This window comes from Myripristis murdjan, chromosome 3 (genome assembly GCF_902150065.1).
Source record: "Myripristis murdjan chromosome 3, fMyrMur1.1, whole genome shotgun sequence".
In the NCBI taxonomy this organism is placed as follows: Eukaryota; Metazoa; Chordata; class Actinopteri; order Holocentriformes; family Holocentridae; genus Myripristis; species Myripristis murdjan.
Window position 1 is genome coordinate 25904309 of NC_043982.1, and position 13743 is coordinate 25918051.

Genomic DNA, 13743 nt, shown 5'->3' on the forward strand with positions numbered 1-13743 from the left:
GAGGCTGCTCAAATGCCGTAGTCAGCTGCGTTTGCATTAGGGTTTTTTTTTTTTTTTTTTTTTTTTCTTGTACCAGAGATTTTCACACTCGGATGACACCGTTTCAAATGAAACAGCATGTTTGTCGTGTTGCCATGAACGTCCCCCGTCTCAGCTGAGCAATGTCGGCACACTGCCTTCGTTTTATCCATTTGTCTTTGTCCATTGCAATATTTGACCAGGAAGCCGAAGTGTTCCCAAACAGGAGATTTTAACGACAAGGGACGCTCTTCAAGCTGTAGTTTCTCGCTAGTGCCGGTTTCGGTAGCATTAGCCGTAGCCATGACATCAGTGCTCAGGCTTCAGGTCATGCTTCAGGTGTAGTTTATTATGCTTCTAGCTGCAGGTGGATATGGATAAATGAAAACGAAACTTATGTTCTGCCACCTATTATTATACTCGTGTGGTAACTCACCCGTGCTGCACACCTCTGTACCGAACCCAACGCCCTGTATCGAAAATTTTCAATACGAATACATGTACCGTTACACCCCTAATTATTACAGTATTTTTGTCTCTTATATAAACATGTTCATTACAGTTTTAATACAGATATACAGTAAAGTACACATTTGGTTTGTAAAAGATGATGTTAAAAAAATACTCAAATACTAGATATAAATATTTATATTTAGTTGTGATCTTCCATTAAACTGAACTAATATCCTGTGTCCTCTCTCTCGCTCTCTCTCTCTCTCTTTCTCTCTGTCTGTTTCTCAGGGTCGATGGGAGAGTCAGCAGGATATTCTCATGCCCTCTCAATCTTACCGTAGCCTCCCCCGTCCCGCCTCCTCCCCACCTGCCTATTCCTCCTCTCCCCCTGCTCCCCCAGCCCCGACCCCACCACAGAGCCAAGACCCAGAGCAAGGTAACACCTCCTCTCTCCTCCCCTTTCCCCTTCTCTTGTGACCTTCCCCATCTACCTCCTCTTTCCCACTTCTTCTTCACTCCTCCTTTGTTCTCTTTTGACACCTTTCTCCCTCTCTGTTTTTCTCCCCTGCCCTTTTGGCCTCTGGGTTCATCTGTTTGAACATGTTGATCTAACTCCGCCTTGTAGCTTAGCTTTGAGCACCTCCTCCTGCTCTTCTTGCTCTTCTCCTCTCCTATCTGATGTTCCCATACCAAAGTTTGTTCATACACTGTGGTTGCTGTACCAACCCAGAGGTGTCGTACTTCACATTCTAAAACGATACTACGGAGAGAAAACAAAATATAGAAGTTGAATGGGATACTGCATACTATCACCATTCAAAGTAATATTAATATTAATATTAAAGTCATAATATAGTTATATTGTGGGATTCAAACAGCAATATGCATCAAAAAAAGAAAGGCAGCTTGATTATTGATTAGTTGATGGTTACGAAAGGGTGTGTTGTTTTCAAATGAGAAGCATAGAACAAATGGTCCATCACATCGCAGGAATCAATATGATGACATTGCAGAGAGTGACTGACATTTTCCTGCATAGAAAAATAAAATAAATAAAATGAAACCTTTGTTTCAAAATGCAATACTTGTGCAAGTATGTTGTTTTATTTTGGCTTTGTCATTATAATTGTCAGTACTTTTGAGGAATTGAAACCATAACAGGTGTTTCCCTATCTGCCCTACCTGTCGGCTCTTGAACACCAACAGTAAAACAGCACAGTTATGATAACAGGACATACAGTGTAAGTGTCTACAGTCATCTGGGTCGTGGTGTTCAGTTAAGAGTCTTGACACAAATTAGTCTGTATGCAAATACAGATTTATATTTCGGAGTGTAGACTTAGTTCAGATTTACAGTAGTAACTACAACATGAAACATGACAAAATGACAGAAAACCAACATTTTTCAAATAATGTACAGCTGTATTTTATCAGCACTGGTTCTCCATTCTTTTCCCCATGGACAAGATATGTAAATATCTCTACTCCTCTCTCATCTTCTCTTCTTTTTTTTGTCCCAACTGGGAGTGAACATCTACATTAATTTCTGCAACCTTCTTTACCCAACTCCATACAGTTTTACTTGAGGACTGCACTCCACTTCGTCCTAATCCTCTTCCTCCTCTTTCCTCATCTTCCAGGCTTTTCATTGTTGTGTGTGTCTGATCAGTCTCAATATTTCTCTATCAGCTAGCTGACTCATAGTGATTTCTTTTCCATGTCAGTCAGTGCAGTATCTTGGAATACTTCTGATCATTTTGTGGGCATTTGTCAGAATTAATCATTTTTGATTAATTTGTGCTTTATAATCCAGTGATTATAATGATTGTTTTCTAATCACATTGTAATGGCTGAACCATCTGTATCTGTAAGTGTCTGCATATGTCTTCTCTCAGTCTGTCACTGTGCTGGGTTTTATTTTTTGCCATTTCCTAGGCTCGCTGTCAACTTAATGTTTCACACCTCCTCTACCTCCCACACCACATCCTCTTCCTTTCTCCCTTCTTTTATTGCCTTTCTTGCTTTCTTCCTTCTTTTTTTCCCTTCCGTCCTCTCTTTCTTCCTCTTTGCCACCTCCTTTTTCACCTCCCTGCCCCCCCCCAGGTCGTTCAGGACTTGCTGCCTCTTATCTTTCAGTTAAAGCGCTGGTTCCTCAGATGCCCAAACTGCTCAAGTCTTTGTTTCCAGTTCGAGACGACAAGAAGGAGCTGAGACCATCACCGCACAACCAGCAGGTCAGCACGTTATGGCTCAGTGTGACTTGACAGCCAGTAGGTGCAACCTTGACTCATCCTGGGAAAGGTTTACATTGCAGTGTATCTCTATGAATGTGAAGAAGATATTTGTCTTAAATAACTTCAAAGATGGAAAGAAAAAACTTTTTTATCCTCATATTGTATGACAAGGTCACTTGCATATTGTGTATCTGCTGATTATGTTTTGTCAACAGACATCAAACAGAAAATATCTAGATGTCATGCGTATCATTCTATACACATTTCCGTGTAATTCAGCAGGGCATATGTGGTATCTCTGGAAACCTTTGGATCTCAACTACAGTTTAAAGTAGAGTTCTGTGGTTTTGAACAGAGCTTGGTTGTGCAGCATACGTTTATAATGGCATTCTCACTCACTGATGAAACCAACTGGTCACACTTTTGCATTTCGCTCTAAACTGTTAGGCTGGTGGAGCCAGTGAACTTCCAGCCTGGATAAACCTAGTTGTGTCTCTGTCTGTTTGTCTCCCTTTTTTTTTTTTTTTTTCTTCCAACATTTTTTGTTATCCTGCAGCATTTGCCTCGGATCATGACATCTTCAGGAGGTGATGACAGCCGAGTCAAGGTCGAACCGGTGAGCACACCTCGCCCCTTCACTTTCTCCTTCCCTCCCCTTTATGTGTTGATCTTTGTGTTTTCTACGCTGTGCTGTTATCAAATTATCTGCTGTCAGTTTTAGCTTGGGTTGAATTTTAATTCAGGTAAATGTGGCAATGCTGATGACAGTATTCTTGGATTGACGCCTCTGATAGTTGATCTTTGTGCTGATATTAAGTATATTTAAATTTAAACATTTTCAGGCCAAAACATCCCACAAATCATAATAGTAATAAATGTACATATTTTGAATTTGGAATTGCATTATATCCATCACAAGGGAGGTGGACAACACTAACTGAACCATATTCCAGCAGCTATCGGTCATTTTAATTTGCAGTGTGAGCTCAAGTTGAAAATGTTAGCTACTTAAATGTTTAGTTATGGTTCCACGTCAGTTCCTGTTTTGAACGCAGTTGTGGTTTTGGCGCAGGTTGCAGGAATAAAAATGTTGATCTCAGGATACTTAGCCGTTGTATAAATATAACATCTGAAGATTAGGACAAAATGTTGTAATTGTGAGAATTACGCTCCACACTTCAACTCTAAACTCTAAACTCTGCTTAGGCTAATGTTCTTAATTGTCTGTGTTAGTGTTTCCACTGTGATGGAGCTGCGCTGAGCGTAGAGGAAACACTGCTGTTGTAGTTTTCTCAGGGAAACTATGGCCCAATTTGGTTTGGTTTTATTTTGTTTTTTAAGTCCATCCTTACATCACAATGTGCCATATAATAATGATCAGACTTTGAGGAAACTTACCAAATTTACCCAAGGGTACAATAAAATGATCTGGAAAAAAAAAAAAAAAAACATGAGAATACATTCCACTACAGCACTCAGGCTTTTTTCAAAATAACACTGGCTTGCACAAAATTAAAGTTTCATAACCAGTCATATCCACACCAGAGGTTAAAATGACTTAAAATGGCATTAGAATACATCCAGCTGTTCTTGTCTAACCATCAGTGTACATGATATTGAACTTTCCACCATCTTGAGTTTTCTCTATAAGCAGTATTTCCCCTTAAGGCTTTTGGGAGAAGTGATGCTGATTGTTTTATTTTTACCTTGTATGCATGCTCTCGTCTCTCCATGTGGTGACCATTGCAATGGTTCCTGTAGGTTGCTATGCTACGACCCCCGACCAAAGACAGGCGGGCAGAGTTCCCAGAAGCCCCTCCTCTTCCCGTGCATGACCCGCATGACACCACGCCCCTAAGCCCCCTCAGCCAGTCATCAAGCGGCTACTTCTCCAGTAGTGTTTCCACGGTTACCCTGTCTGAAGCTCTCCACTACTCCTCTTCATCTTCCTCCCTCTTGGCTGCTGAGTCTACATTACCCACACTTCCCCAGCAGCAAGATGCTGACAGGAACGATGTTGTGGCCTCTCCTCCTCAGTGTGAAACCAAGATGGCCACTCCACCCACCTCACACATCTCGACCAATCACAACAGTGTCACCACAGACAACTCCTCTGTCCAGAGGCTGGTGAACTCAGGAGGAGGACGAGGCGAGAGCTTGGAGAGGCTGGAGATCCTCATAGACGATGAAGAGCGTAGTCTTGACAATGAACTACCTGATTGGTTGATAGAAGGGGCGTATGTTACCGTGGGAACAAATAAGGCAGGGATAGTACGCTACGTGGGAACCACAGAGTTTGCAGAAGGAGTCTGGGTGGGAGTGGAGCTGGAGACCCCTGCAGGTTGGTAAACTTTCAGACACTGTAGTGTCTGTGTGTGTGTGTGTGTGTGTGTGTGTGTGTGTGTGTGTGTGTGTGTGTGTGTGTTCAGGCTGGCGGTCCAGGAAAGTAGTGTTTGAAACAGAGTATTTACAGACTATTTACAGTAGATTTTGTAGTAGATCCAAAATGCACAAATGCAAATTTAAAGGAAGCTTCAACCCTCATCGCTTTGCAGGCAAGGTAGATGCAACCATAAACACTCATTACAGTTAGCATCCAGCAAATGCAAAAACTGCATCAGCTAACCATTTCACAGGAAGGCAAAGAAACCACATGTCGTCATCAGAGACCGGCAAACATAATTTCCTAAGATCCTTCACCACACCAAAGGCTGGAAATGCGTGTAGTTGGATGGCTAGCTCCTTAGCTGCATAGTTTGTCTCATGGGTCAGAGCAACAGCAATGGTGTCAAGCTTTTGTTTGTTGTTCTGTTTGTGGATGCAAGTTTTATTCCAGACCTGAAAGAGCTCTGAGCTCCTGTCCCACCTGTCCTTGCCCTCCATTCCCCCTGTAGTATCTTATGCCCCCTCCACTAGTACCTACTCAGCTCGACTCGGCTCGACTCTACTCGGTTTGAGAGCTTTTCCATTAGGTCGTAGTACCTGCTAGCAGGTCCCATTTTAGCACCTACTCAGCCGGGGTTCCAAGCGAGCTGAGTCGAGCTGAGTCGAGCTGAAAATGTGACGTTAATGCCGTGCAGGCAACTGATTGGACAGGGAGTGATGAGCGCGACTCCCGCACGAAAACAAAACCCGACATTTAAAAAAAAAAAAAAAAAAAACGTCAACAACGGCCGTGCGCATTGATTGTCAGTGAAGTTGTCAAAGTCGGAAAATGGCAAGCACACCGCTACCGCGGTCAAATAAAAACGTGGAGACTTTTCTGAGCTTGGTGGCGGCCCAAAGAATCCAGAGGGAGCTGGACGGTGTGCCGCCTTGCAGACAACTCCACCCACGGCGAGGTGCTACTCAATTGTAATGGAAAACCACCTAAACCGTGTCGAGGCGAGTAGAGTCGAGCCGAGTCGAGCCGAGTAGATACTAATGGAAAAGGGCCATTAGATTCTGCGTCCACTGAGCTATGTCCTCCTTATAGCACGCTAAGAGGAACTTAATATGTAAGGAAATTAAACCAGAAAACATAAAAACAGCGCCACAGCTGCAAGGTAAAACAGACATACTTGTATTTAAACAGTGTTGTATTAAAATATGTTTCACAGTTGTATCTTCCTTTAATGCCAGTAGTGAAGCCAGTAGTTAATATATTCTGCACCCTAGTGGTAATTTAAAAATTCATCTGCAACATATTGTAGATTTAATGCTATTTGAAATTTTGTGCATGGTTTTCTCATTTTAACGATGGTTAAAAATCACTGCCATGCCACCATCACGAGCCAAACCTCGTGTTCATATTTTATTTGATATGTTGTTGCTAACCTGTTGTTTCTTCCCACCAGGTAAGAATGACGGCTCTGTTGGAGGCCGTCAGTACTTTCACTGTAACCCGGGTTATGGGGTGCTAGTTCGTCCAGACCGGCTATCTCGCCGCAGTCGGACCAGTCGAAGTGCTGGAGAGACTGGTGCTCCCATGCACATCCCCATCCTGCGGGGAGACATCTTAACCAACCGCCGTGGAGAGAACCGCAAGTCCTGGAGTAGTTGAAACAGAGGACCTGGTGCTGGATGGGAGAGGCTAACTCCCCGCAGCCATCCTCCTCTGTCCTCTGTCCTCCTCTCTGCTCCTGCTCCCAGCTATGCAACAGCTCTAACCACCAGAACCCAAATACTGCCTACCCTCCTGTGGTTGGAGAGCATACACAGAATACATATGTTGAAAGTTAATGGGTGGCAATGGCAAGACTATTTATGATAAATGAAAGTCAGTGAAAAGACCAGGGTGAGAGGAAGTCTGGAAAGACAATTTATAGAGAAAATGTTAATGAAAAGGCTATGCAGAGTAAGAAATCAGTGGAAGGACTGTAGCAAATGCAAGTCGATGAGGAGACTATTGAGAATGAATGGAAGCCAGTAGAGACTGTGATTTATTAGCAGAGTGTGGGAACTCTTTGGGGTTGTGGATTAGACACTGCAGTAGGATGACATGCCTCAGAGCTACTTCCTGGACCAATATGCAGGGATGCAAACTGGTCACTTTTTGGCAATAGTCACTTTGTTTCTTTTTTATCCCAAAATGGGTCACCCATGTGAATCGTGTAAATTTGATAAAAATAACTGTAGGAAGCAGGTGGTTTGTTCCAGAATGAGAAACAATGAGAAATGAGGAACTAAACGCAACAGATAATGACTGAACTGCAATATTATCTGAATTTATCAGGTTATATTATCAGAATAATATTACATTTTATTCTTTCTTTCCCTTCTTCCTCCACATTTTCTCATTCTTTCTATCATTACAGTATTATTTTATTAATTATTGATTTAATTTGATTAATTATTCATAACAAAGCATTTTTTCTGTCATTCCTGTCATCCATTCTCCAGTGACTATCATAAATGCAAGGAATGTTGTGAGAACACGATATAGCTGTACCTTTTCAAACATGTGAGAAGTGAGTATTGGCTGTGATAGAACTGAAATTCAATTTCTTCAAATCAGAATAGAGAATATTTGATTATCTACTAGTATTACTTTATTTGGCATCATTTTTCCTCCTGCATTTAAGATATGACTTTTAATAGGCTTTTTAAACACTACATACATATTTTATTTTAATTTGGGGGGAGCATAACGTTAGCCCACCTCTTGGTATGTTGCATCTTAGTTTTTTTGCCTCTTCTTTGTATCCTGATGTGTTTGCATCCCTGGATATGATATCAGCACTCGGTCTGTTTTGGTTGTAAAAAGCCTCTGAGACTGTTGGTTATCCCTGGGACCCACCCATCTGTTTGCTGTCCCAGGATCTTCTTGGGTGTATATCGTTACCCTACACCACCCACTCCCCAGAACTGTCTTGGTCCAGTTGAAAGACTGACTGTGTGTGTCTCATCTCTGTCCATCTTTAGTTTATTTTTTCCTTCAAAGTGATGGATCCTCCCACAATGTGCCTTCATCATGGCTGAGTTTGGCTTTCTTTCCTGTATCATTAATTTCTTTAGTTGTGTTTGTGGTCAAGAGAATGCCTTGTACTAAGTGTGAGGTGATCTCAGCGACTACAGAGAGGAAAATGGACATTGAAGGACTGAAAGTGTGTGTGTGTGTGCGTGTGCGTTTCAGTGGTCAGTCATGCGGTCACGTGCAGGAGTAATGTTTATGTTCAGTTTGTGTCAGTCATGCTGTTGATGTTATAAATTTGATATTAAGAAAAGGAGGAATAATCTTCATTGGACAAAGCCACTTTTGGAGTGAGGTCTTTCTGTGGAACGGGCTTTGGAAGTAGATTGCACTGGAGAAGTCTGTAATCCTGCCATCGGGATGTAGACGGGATGTTGACAGAACCTGATGCAGAAAAATGTTGGCTATCTGCTGTGGTGGACGCAAGCTAAAAGGATTTCTTGAACCAGTTGAGCCCCATATTTTTGGAAATGTGAAGACAACTTTTTAAAGAAGTTTAACAACAAACAGGCTTCAATGTCAAGATTGATTTGTAGTTCTGTGTCAAAGTGTCACCATAGCTGCACCATCATTTAAAGTTCAAGTGAAAAAATAGTAGCATCAGGTGTTTGTTACATCAATACTAACAAAGCATGGATGAAACGGAAGTCCTGAATACATTTTCTGAATCACAGGATATCCTCACATTCAGTGATGTCCAAACTGGGGCATTCCTCACCATGAAGTCAGTGGCATCTGGTAACCTTCATCATGTGGAGATGAGGTTTTATATAGAGGAACATATTTGTAAAACCATGTTGCAGACACCAACATTTTGGGTACAGCAGCATTTTGACACAGAACCATAGATTGGTCTTCAGTCTTCACCACCAAAACTTTGAGTCTGTTAACCTGTGACAGAATAATTATTCAGACAGACGTTCAGACCCATAGTAAATAATTCCAGAAAGTAGCATCAGCTCAGTGCCCAAGAATGAAAATCTGAAATGCTAAGATGATCAGGATAGAAAGAATTGCCCCTTTTTCACCAAAAAGTTTTAGGCCCAATTTCCTGGGCCTGTTTTGAAGCCGAGGATCTCAGAACCGGTTGTATGCAAACTGGGGTAAGTGTTCCTGGTACGTCAGAAGGGTTCCTGTGACACAGAAGTTCCTGCGGCATGTATTTGTCATTCGAGACCCTCTGGAGGAAGTACTCTCAAAGTGTCTTGGATAGTGATTGAAGATTGCAGCCGCAAATCAATGCTGTGTTGGTTCAGGACATCTTAGTTTGCAACCTCCTACAAACAGACAGATGTGGAAGAGGAAGGTGGTGAAGATAGCAGTGGTATTAGGCTGGAGAATAACCACCAGTTCAGTGCTGGTGAGTTTTGGTTGTCTGTTAAGTCTGTCAACTCTAACTTACCACTTAAGCAGGTAAAACATTATTGTCTGGATGTCTTATTCTCTTCTTAAAAGCAAATTTGGCTGGTTAGCCATTGTAAATGGCTGATGAAATTTGGACACCAGATGCTGGCGTGGCCAGAGGACAGAGGGTTTTTTCCTGTCCAGCATAGTATTGTGGTATTGTGTTGTATTGGCTTGGTGGAAATAAGCACGTGTATATGGTGATGAAGAGAAAGTGAGATGGTTGTGGAGAGGTTCTGCTGGGTATTTTAAGCACTAGTGGAGAATTTATTAGCTTCTATGCATTTTATCTGTTTTAGAAACTCTTTAATATATCTAGTTTTTATCTGTTTTCACTCTAAATCCTCTCTAAATGACAACAACTTGGCGAACAAGCCCTACTGTATGGAAAATAACTAAAAATGAAAGCCGTTAGGATTGATTGCACATTCCAGATTGAAGATTATACAAGACGATGTGGCAAACTTTGAGATGTTTTAATCCATTTTTGTTGAACATCACATTCCATTTACACTTTATAATTTCCTTATTCCAGAATATTTATCAGTGCACTTACTCCTGGAAAATTATTGGAAGTACACAGTAATACTGTGTTTGTAATGAAAATCCTCCTAATGCATGATGTACTTAGAAAAGTCTAACAATGAGAAGACTTAGAAGTACAATATGCAAAAACATAAGTGTATTATTTTCATTAAAAACTTGCACAGTATTATCATGTACTTCCAGTACTATTTCACAAGTTCATAAGCTGGGCTAAGGCCGTTGTAAAATGTTAGCCGAATAGGAGCGATGCTGTCTCACCACGTGAGCAACAGGTATGTGCCATATGGAGACATGGATAGGTTGTTTTTACATTGCACATGAACATTCCACTATTATTTGTTAGAAAGCAGTATGTCAGTGGTGCATGTTTATACCATATCCCATTTATAGCCACCATGTGAAATTCATATCCTGATTGTGAGAAACCTGAATATGCTGGCTCACGCATTGTGACATTAGTCAGTCTGCTGAGGCAGGTCTTGTGGTCTGTATAAGCTCTGTGTCCATGCTGATATTCAAAAATTCAGTTTATCCATGTATACTCAGCAGTCTATAAATATAGACGGACAACATGAGGATATGAAGATCCATTTAAATGTCATGTGGAGACTCAGTGTGTCCCGACCCTAGTCCAGAAACATCTGTATGGACTCAAAAGATTTTTGCCATTCCTTTTTATTATCTATCTTTGTAATCTAAGAAGTGGAAATTAGCTATTTATATTTAAATGGTTGTACAAATGCCTTTATTGTGTGAAAATTGATCAAGCCTTTTTAATGAATATTGCACAAATGATTCTATGAAAATTGCTGCTGCTATTAGCGTTGTGAGTGTACCTGTAAATGGATCAAATCATTTATCTAGCTGTCTTCATGTTATGATCCTGACTCTTATTATGTACTACATTGGAATTTAAAGTACAGTAATTTGTTTTAATCCCAAAAGTTTCCCTCATAGCCACAGGGGAGTAGTTAAACCCAGTCAGTGCTTTAGACCAGTGGCCAATATTTGTGAGAAGCAAGATTTTTTAAAAAATAGGCACTTTGCCATTTGAGACTTGAAGGAGAGATGGAAATATGAGTTGGTGTGAACTCCAGCAGACTGCAGTCTACCAGGGATGATGGAGGAAAATACCAGTGAAAACCATAGCATAGCATGACATTTACATTGAAAATTGTCTGAATATGGTGCCATTACACAGAAAAGATTTTTTTTCTAGCACAGGTTTTACTGTCCTTGTAATTGGCAACAAAAAAAAGGAATGGGAAAAAAGCATCCTGCTTTGAGTTGCATTGATGTTGAAGTATGGTCTGATCAAGAGGGAGGTGATGCAAGTCCAGTTGGGAGATATCACCACAGACTAGTTATGAACTAGTTTATGAACAGTTTTATTGTGGCCTTAGAGCCCAGACCCTGGAGTTCACTGGTTGGTTGGCAAGGCAACTGGTTGGTTGTTACTTTCGGTGGTCAGATGGTTGGTAGTTAGGACGTGGATTGTGTTGGTTGCTGGTCTATTGATGTGGTTGTTATGTTATTGGGTTGGTTTTAATTGTCGTGTTGTGGTTCTTACAGGTTATGTGGTAACTGAAGGAAGGGAACCAAGTTTCCTTGTTTGTTGTGTTTTATGTGTGAGTGTGTGTGGGTGTAATGTGCATGTGTGAATGTTGGATGGACCTAGCTTTGACTCAGCTGTGTCCAGGCATCATTACCGAGATGGGAAGTGAACACCAGCTGCCAGCGTAATGATATTTTTACGATTTGGAGACCCTTCTCCATCATGAACATCTAGTTGGTTGGGTAAACACTGACGGCGGCTGATGAATCTTGGATTTCTGGCCAGTGGAGTTTCCTGTCTTGGCCTTTGCCTGGATACAGTTGAGTGTTTGAGATCACTTCAGGCTTTTAGGATCTCTCTTTATGTTGCTGTGCCTCAGAAACCATGTGATCGTGTATCTATTCTGCACACTGTTTCATATCAGTGCTTCCACTCATATGCACAAACTACTCCAAAAGTAATTGAAGAATTAATTTCCAGAACATTTCTATATTCATTGGAAAAAATATTTCTAGAATTACATAATTGTAATGTTTCTAAATTATAGAGGATCCAGTCTTTAAAAGTGTTCTCATTAAGTAAACTTATCACTTGGTTCACCTGTTAATCTTTAAACTGTACTGAAATTTGTCTTCATTTTGTGATATCAATCATTTGTAAGATTAATTGTTGTCTTTTTTTTTTTTTTTTTTAAATGGTGAAAATCTCATTTTGGAACAGTTCTCTTCAATTGTACTCATTCATTATCTTTCCCCATCTATTTCTTTAGTTTCATCCAGTTCATGGTTTGATAGCCTGTTTAGGAAGCTGAAGTCAATGGTATCTGCTGCTGAATCAAGTTCACAGATGTTTAAAACACTCACTTTCCAAGAATTAAAAAAAAAAAAAAAAATCCATACCACCAGATTGACATCCAGACCTTGTGTAAAAAAAAAAAAAAATCACCTCTTGCAACTTGCTCTACCTATAAAGGAGCAGGACCACTACAGATGGAGTAAAACATGGAAATGGGATTAATTGTGAGGTGCAAATATTTTCTCCAACAGCAGTGCTAAGCTCTAACTAGCTAGCTGGAGTCGGACTGAAGGTGACAGGGTCAGCTTGGTAAGGTGATCCTGCAGCGCCACAGTGTGTATTCTTCAGGCCACAGCCACACTAAATACACCACGTCCCTCATTTCAAATGAGAGGCTGCATAATTCTGTTGTAACTGCAGGCTCTAGTCGCTGTGGTGACCAGTCTCATGAGTTGGATTTATTCTAGATATGTTTTGATAATGCATGAGGAAAGTAAAACAAATGTTTTACCTTGTGGTTTAATAGTTTGCTGAAGCTTTGTGATGAAAAACATTTCATTTTGTAAATTATTACAGCAGAAATCTTTGCTGTAATAATGTAATCATGAGCTACATCTGATCAGAGTGCTCTGTGTATCTCTTAACACAATTTGCAGCAACACAAACTCATCACTGATGAAGAGTGCAGCTCCCAGGCTGCTTGATGCCTCCACATTGTAACAAGTATTAGTAACCATGTTGCCGCCTGTGATCCAGACCTCAGAACAGACTTCATCAGCTTCATTTCCTGCAGTATTATTTATGTTAGTGACTGTTTCAGATGTCAGAAACGGTTGAGTTTCATCTTTGTTGCTTTGATGTGAGTTGTGTTCAAACATATTCAGATTCCAGTCTGTACACCTCCTTTTTTTTTTTTTTTTTTTTTTTTTTTTTATACTTCTTGGCTCAGATTTGGTCCCATATCTTTATGCCTTTGGTTGCGTTTCCTGTAGCACCGGCACCTATGGGTACACTTGTCCATAGCAATATGTCACCTGCCTTAACGTGGCCTTCTGCCCCACACCGCTCTGGGCTTAACAGTGGTAACAACCCTCTGAGCTCTCCTGTCTAACACTTTAATGCTGTATTCTTACCTGAAATATACTGTGCAACTGAAGAGTTTCATCCAAAATCTCTACAGACCTATTCGGGGGGAAAGGTTACGTTCACTGCTGACTATTAAAAAAAAATAAATTAATTAAAAAAAAAAAAAAAAAAAAAAATACAGATGATCATGTTTTTTTAAA

At 40.7% G+C, this 13743-nt stretch overlaps 1 protein-coding gene across 1 annotated transcript in view; it reads left to right on the forward strand.

The window, feature by feature from the left end:
* kif13ba (kinesin family member 13Ba) overlaps positions 1–13743 on the forward strand; it is a 68169-nt gene extending 54426 nt beyond the window's left edge. The window contains exons 35-39 of the mRNA XM_030080607.1: positions 760–907; positions 2575–2705; positions 3262–3321; positions 4467–5046; positions 6542–13743. Coding sequence (XP_029936467.1) covers positions 760–907; positions 2575–2705; positions 3262–3321; positions 4467–5046; positions 6542–6747 — 1125 coding nt within the window. The 3' untranslated portion in view covers positions 6748–13743. The remainder of the gene's footprint in view (positions 1–759; positions 908–2574; positions 2706–3261; positions 3322–4466; positions 5047–6541) is intronic.